This window comes from Arachis hypogaea, chromosome 10 (assembly GCF_003086295.3).
Source record: "Arachis hypogaea cultivar Tifrunner chromosome 10, arahy.Tifrunner.gnm2.J5K5, whole genome shotgun sequence".
Taxonomy (NCBI): Eukaryota; Viridiplantae; Streptophyta; class Magnoliopsida; order Fabales; family Fabaceae; genus Arachis; species Arachis hypogaea.
The window spans coordinates 107,125,254-107,132,159 of NC_092045.1; the positions used below are offsets into that span (position 1 = coordinate 107,125,254).

The window sequence follows — 6,906 nt, forward strand, 5'->3', positions numbered from 1 at the left end:
TATATATATATATATATATATATATATATATATATATATATATATATATATATATATATATAATATTATTTTAACTTCTGATGTTTGTCATAAATATTTTATTTCATCTTACTTTTATTCTCTAATAATTTTTTTTCTTTTAATAATACCATCTTTTCTTCATTGTTATCTTGATAGCAACAACAATTGTAATTGTGGGGATAATTATAGTAATTTAGTAATAAAAGTGGCAGAAACTTAATAGAAAAAGACGAAAATGAGGAAGAAAGAACAATCTTTTTGAAAAAAAAAATTGATAAGACATTATAAACAAAACAGAATAAGACATTTGAAATAAGAGTAAAATATTTCAAACATTAAAACAAAATTCATTAAGACTTAGCTTAGACATTTAAAACTAAAATATTAGCTTCCCTTTTATCCAAAATACTCTTATAATCTCTTAATCTATCCTCGTTAAGATCGGCATTTTATGAAAATCAAATGACAATATATGATTTAAACAGTGGTGATAGACACATGGCGAAAACATTATTCATTATTTAAAATTGAGAGGATGTATTCCCCATTACTCAATGCTTGTGGCACGAACCTACCCAACCATAAGATGCATTGACGCATTGTCAACAAGAAAGTTAGGCCATTAACAACTTCAACTTTAAGCCAAATGGAACATAAAAAGTAAAAAATTAAGATACATAAAAAACATTTCCATTCCAATTTCACATCGTTTGTTTCTGTTCTTTTTTTTTTCAACCCCCCACAACTAATATCCCCTTTCCCTCATTTTCTTGTCCCAAATGTCAAATAGAGCAATAAATGGTAGAGATCAGCTTACCAATTCTGAGCTACATGACCATATGAAGAAACCTTCAATACTGGTTACTCATTCATTGGATCCAAATCACAAGCCAAGTGAGATGGAAGGGAGCGGTGACTTGGGGGGTTACAGATTCAGTTTTCTTGTATACCATAATAGTACAGTGTGGGCGATCCATCTCCGATTCGATCACATTTAGGTAACAAGATCCATCTCACTTGTTCTTCAACTAATATGTGTATACTTTCACTATTTCCTTTTTCCTACCAATAAAAAAACACTAATTTACTGAACGTGCTAACCCGAGGTGCACATATAAACTGATAAGCAAGTGGCAGGGAAAATAATCTCTGAAAGATTGCTGAGGGTGCCTGTTGATTCTTCTCATACACACTGTCTTGGACGGAAACTTTCGTTCGACAATAAAGAGCTGATTAATGTTTCGAGCCTTTTTGCACCTGGGCCAGGCCTGAGGACCGTGGTATTACCAATTTCAGTGCAGGGATCAGTCCCATTCTCCCTGCTTCCTATGCACCACCCTCCTGGAACAGCCATTCCAGGACCTCTGGATAATAGCTCGGCATCAATTTTGTCCATTACTGGATCTTCTCTGTGGAACTTCCTCGCAAAGGGAGCATTGCTATCGACCATCTTTTGCATGTCCGCAAGATTAAGGTAGTGGGGATGCTGCTTGGGAGGATTGTCCCAAGAAATGTAATGTAGATCGCTGTTCACTGTTGTGTTCTTGAACTCTTGAGCATTACAGATAACAGTGTGAAAGTATCCTTCCGGGGAAGATATGAAATTCGTGTAGTACATAAGAGCAGTCCGGGGCAGGTTGTCCCAGCCCCATATGCAGTAATCAATGAATGATCTTGAGAGTGCCATCCAAGCAGAACCTAACAGGAGAGATTAAAGAAGTTTTAGGTCATCATTTATGATAATGCTCTCACTTCCACAACCTAAACTTCAATGTTGCTCACTTCTTAAACTTAAATGATAAAACTATGCAGTCAAGATGCATAACAAAACTATCATATACAATCAATTTAAATTCAATTACAAGAAAATCAGAACACTGAAATTGGACCAATGGTTCAACATACATTAACTGAAAGAAACATATAAAAAGCATTCTAGGACTGCCGACTGCAGCCATTTCATGGGAAGTTGTTTCCATCATTATGGTGAAAATTTAGATGTCAGCAAAATCCTAACCTCCTTAATGTCCTACGTTCAACCATACTATAATTTGAACTACTCTGGAAACATGTTGGAAAATCAGAAGCTACTTCAGTATCTATCTGGAGAAATAACAGTTATGAACAGAGTCTAGCAAGAAGAAACCATATATTTGGCATTTATTCAGGAAACAGCATGATGGAATAGATTCACCTTTTATGATTACTTCTTAAGTTTTATCCTAGAGGCCAGATAATGTTTCAAGCTAATACAAAATTAAATTATATTACAAAAATTGATCATGGAACTATGGAAGGAACCAAAATTTTATTCAGAATCTAGAACACGTTTTATTGCAAAAATCACATGTCAGCTTATGCCATGCAATAGCAGCATTCTAAACTACATAACATTGGCCAAATCCTGACAAAGTTGCTGGAAACTTTCAACTTCAATGCACATAAAAGTATAAATAGGGTCACACAGAGACAAAAATCTTCATTCACAATTCCTGAAGCTCTACGTAACCAAACCACATGGCAAATCAGAATAGATGATGATGCTGTCTTTGATTCAAAAAGTGAAGCATAGAGAATTCATATATTAACATATACAACCTCATTTGTTTAAGAAACAAGTAGGCTAAGGGTACAGTTATCAGAAAGGACAAATCAATTTTGGAGCATAACATAAGAAAACAAATATTGCAGTCGATCAAAAAAACAGAAAGTTCTACTAAACAAATAAAAATTAAAAGTCATACGCTCATTCACACCAGATATAAATGGATTCACAATAAAAAAGAGGCGCAAAGGGTACCCGAAAAACCGCAAAAGGTTTCTTCAACTCATATGAAATCGATGACTGATGATGCAATATAATAAATACATGAATGGTTTCTGAATCTTCAAATGAATTACATCAAAATCAATTCAAAGGAATTTCATCCAATAGCGTAAATCCTTCAGAAAGCTAGGTCATATTCCAAAAAAGTCACCGCTATATAGAAACATACAAATTGATGGAAATTTAATAGAGAAAGAACAAAATCATTCACCTGTGAAAAGCTTGAATGCTGTAGGCCTACTTCTCCGTTGTGTTACCCAGAACACATCTTGCTTCTTGTTCATGTACAACCCGGGATCAACAATTATTGGCCTTGCACGCTGGTGACTACAAAAACAACACAAAAAGTTATATCAATGAAATAATCAACAATTTGACAAGAATAAACAAATTCAAAGAAAACTCACTCTTTCCATCCAATATTACTAGTATGATCAATGAAATTGAGATCGCGAGGCAAGTACGAAAACGTGTGCAGCAGATCTGGTTCACCAAAAACAAAAACACCATTGAAAACAATAACAATAATTCCAATTCTCAAATCAATTAACTAAATTGTACGATTCGAGCTTCCAGGATCAAGTGTTCACTAATTTAAAGAGAAAGAACGAACCGTCTTGAGTAACAAGGGGGTAATCGGAGGCACTGAGATTGATGAACCAATCCCAGTCACTCGATTCTCTCAAGAGAATGGCGGCAGCGTGGAGCGTGTTAGCCACCATGGTAGGTCCTCGATACGTAACAAGGTTAGCTTTCTCGATCACTCTCACATTCTGGAACCTTCGGAAAAGCGCGTGGCTCCTAACGAACTCAACCAGATCCGCACGCTCCTCCTTCGATGCCTCAAGGTCGAGATGCACGACGTAACGGTTGTTAGGGTGGTAGAGCGCGAGGAGAGTCCGCTTGACGGAGGCGCCGTCGCCGGCGGAGCCGGAAATGAGGTAGGCGAGGCGAGGCGGAGGAGGGAGGTGGGAGGGAGGGGTGACGTGGAGCTTGGATTCTACAAAGATGGAGTATGACGTGGCAGTTATGGAGCGGTAGAATGGGAGGATTGAACCGCCGGAAGGTGACGTCAGCGTTGCGAGGAAGAGAAGGAAGAGAGAGAGTAAGGAACCGATTGCGAGTGGGAAAACCCATTTTCTTTCTACTGATTGGTGCTGCTGCTGGTGCCTTAAGTGCATGTAGTAGTTCTTGAATTTCTTCATTCTTTTCAGGGGTTTCTTTTTTCTGGTTTTTAAATCAGACAAAGAAACCCACCTGTTATTTCTTAAGCTGAATGAAGCAGCAGTTAGGTGGTAAAGAACAATGAATATTAAAATATAATATATATAAGAATAATAAGAAGAAAGAGAGGTTGTCTTTTAAGAACACAGTGTGTTTTTGTTTCTGATGTGTGTGATTTGTCTATATGGTGTTCGTTTTTTAAAAGAAAAAGAAAAACTAATAATTATATGAGCAGTAACTAAAGTACAATACAAGGGCTGCTTGAATAATTTGTCTTGCCGTGACTGATAGGTTATAAAAGTTTGGTGCGGTGGCTTTGAATTCACACTTGTTTCTGGCTCTGGGTTTTAACTTTTAATGATGCGGTTTATTAATGAACTGATTAGCTGAGGGATGAGAGTGATTAAGATTCGGATTAGAAGCAGACAATTATCTCTATTTTGTGTATGTTGACTGTTGAGATGGGTTTCTATTTTTTTTAATTAGTTTCTTTTACCTAAAGTGGCGTAGTGGGAAAAACGTGTTGCTATTTAGAGGGGGTTTATGGTGTAATTGGTGAGAAAAAGGAGTTGAGCTTGAGGGTTTGCAACTGTTTAGAGATTAATGGTTTTAATGAAAAATACTATGTGGGTGCGTCATGCGTTTGTTGAGGAAGGTTTAAAAAGGGACTATTTTCACTTCATTAACGTTTAGGCTACATTTGTTTACAATATGAGACAAGGAGAAATAAAATTATATTTGAGAAATAATTAATCTCTACATTAAAATTATTTAATTAATCAAGTTCAACCAAGTAATTTTGATTTAATTTACTCCCATCTACCATTATTTCTAACAAAATTTTGAGTCAATGCGCGAATATATATAACTGTCTTTTTTATACAAATTTCGTTTTATTTCTCAAATTTTTTTAGCATTTTCTGTATCTCTACGTCCTGTTTCATCTCTGTATTTTCTGCGTTTTTCTTTCTTCTCTATATTCTCTTCATTTTTTGCGTTCTCTTCGTTCAAGTTCAATGCTCTTTTATCTGATTTGAATATTTGGATCAGAACTTTTGAAATCAAGCTGTAAAGTCAGGTTTGAACAAGTATTTTGTTGTCGAAGATAATGAACGATTCAAGTTTAGATTGTCAATTAAACTGGAGCGAAGTGGATTATTATTTTGGATCGAATCAAGTGATTGAGGTCTGGTTTGATTCTAGTTAATTAATGTAGTTCGTTAGTAGTTTATGATTTTGTAGGTGAATAATGTTGTTTTTGTATTTGAAAATTAATGTTCATGGTTGAAGATTTGAATTGAATGTAATGTAAGAGTTCTGAATCTGAATTATTATTGTAATGAATCTGTTTTGTTCATATTTTGGTGTATTTCTATTTATAAATTGCTGTATTTTGGTAATCTTTTAGTGTATTTTTAGGTTCAAACTTTCAATTGAACTAGGACGAATTGTATTATTGTTTTGAATCGAATCAAGTGGTGAGGTGTGGTTTGAATCTAGTAATGTAGTTTGTTAGTTATTTATGATTCTGTAATTGAATAATTTTATTTTTGTTTGTAAAAATTATTATTCATGGTTGATGGTTTGAATTTGAATATAATGTACGAGCTCTTAATCTGATTTTATTATTTTAATAAATCTTTTTCGTTCAAAGTTTTGATATATTTTAGATTCTAATATGGTGTATTTATGGAACGATTTTGGTGTATTTTAAGTTTCTATGTGGCGTTGATGAGCAGCTTATTCCAAAGATTGGGATGACTTTTAGCACGCTTGAAGAAGCTGAAAAATTCTACAACGATTATTCTAAACTTGCAGATTTTTCTACAAAAATTCGGAACACAAATAAGAAGGAAAATGAAATTAAGAACCAATTGATTACATGTACCAGAGGGGAGAAATCGAAATCGAACATATTTTCAACTGAGAAGACAAATCCCTCAGCTGGATAAAATTGTCCTGCAAGAATTTATATACATATATTGAAGGGCATTGGTGTTTGGATTATTTCAAAGGTTGTGTTGCATCATTCACATCCATGTTGTCCAAATCAAGCAGAGATGCTTAAACAACATAGGCAATTAAGCATGTCTGTACGATGTACAATAGAGAATAACGAGGAAGCCAGAATCAGACCAAGCAAAACATATCAATCATTTGTCGCAGCAGCAGGCGGTCATCGTGAATAAAGTTTTATTGAAAAAGATGTGAGAAATTACATCACGAGAGAAGTGCGGAATATTTCGGAACTAGATGAAGAATCATAATTTCTTTTTTGAGCTTGAACTTGAGGTTGATCAGTCAATTAAGATTTCTTTTTGGACCGACACAAGAAGCAGGGCTGCCTGTGAGTATTTTAGAGATGTTATTTCATTCGATACCACTTATAATACAAACAGATAATATGTTATTCTGGTTTATATGTATTTTGAAACACTTTCGGTGTATTTAGATAGTTTTTCAGTGTATATATGATATGTTTCTGTATCGTTGCATTCAGGTATAATCTGATTTTTGGTTTTTTTATTGGGGTGAATCACCACGGTCAGTCAACACTTCTAAAATGTGCTTTAATGAAAAACGAGGATATTGAATCATTCAAATGGTTATTTGAATGTTGGCTTCGTTGCATGGGAGGAAATATTTCGAAAGGCATTCTTACTTATCAAATCACAATGATGCAAATGACTATTGAGGCTTGTATATCCACAACAATTCACCGGTAGTGCATTTGGCATATCATGAAGAAGATCCCAAGTAAATTATATGGCTACAAGTGACATGAAAAAATTGAACACGAGATGAGTCATGTTGTTTAGAACTCTTTTACAAAA

At 34.6% G+C, this 6,906-nt stretch overlaps 1 protein-coding gene across 1 annotated transcript; it reads right to left on the minus strand.

Annotated features, from left to right (window-relative positions):
* Nucleotides 1-520: 520 nt before the first annotated feature.
* On the minus strand, nucleotides 521-4,575 carry LOC112716354 (beta-glucuronosyltransferase GlcAT14A). The gene is made up of 4 exons (XM_025768248.3): nucleotides 3,462-4,575; nucleotides 3,256-3,331; nucleotides 3,060-3,175; nucleotides 521-1,719 (listed from the first exon to the last, which is right to left on the minus strand). The coding sequence occupies exons 1-4, from the start codon at nucleotides 4,051-4,053 to the stop codon at nucleotides 1,205-1,207; spliced, it is 1,299 nt and encodes a 432-aa protein (XP_025624033.1). The 5' UTR covers nucleotides 4,054-4,575; the 3' UTR covers nucleotides 521-1,204.
* Between the last annotated feature and the right edge of the window lie 2,331 nt (nucleotides 4,576-6,906).

What these genes read in the sequence shown, in the direction of transcription:
- LOC112716354 (XM_025768248.3), bottom strand. Translation starts at nt 4,053, where the DNA reads ATGAAGAAATTCAAGAACTACTACATGCACTTAAGGCACCAGCAGCAG. An exon ending in CCCCCTTGTTACTCAAGACG is followed by an intron (nt 3,332 to 3,461) that starts GTTCGTTCTTTC and finishes TTGGTGAACCAG; the next exon opens with ATCTGCTGCACACGTTTTCG. An exon ending in AGCATTCAAGCTTTTCACAG is followed by an intron (nt 1,720 to 3,059) that starts GTGAATGATTTT and finishes CTCTCCTGTTAG; the next exon opens with GTTCTGCTTGGATGGCACTC.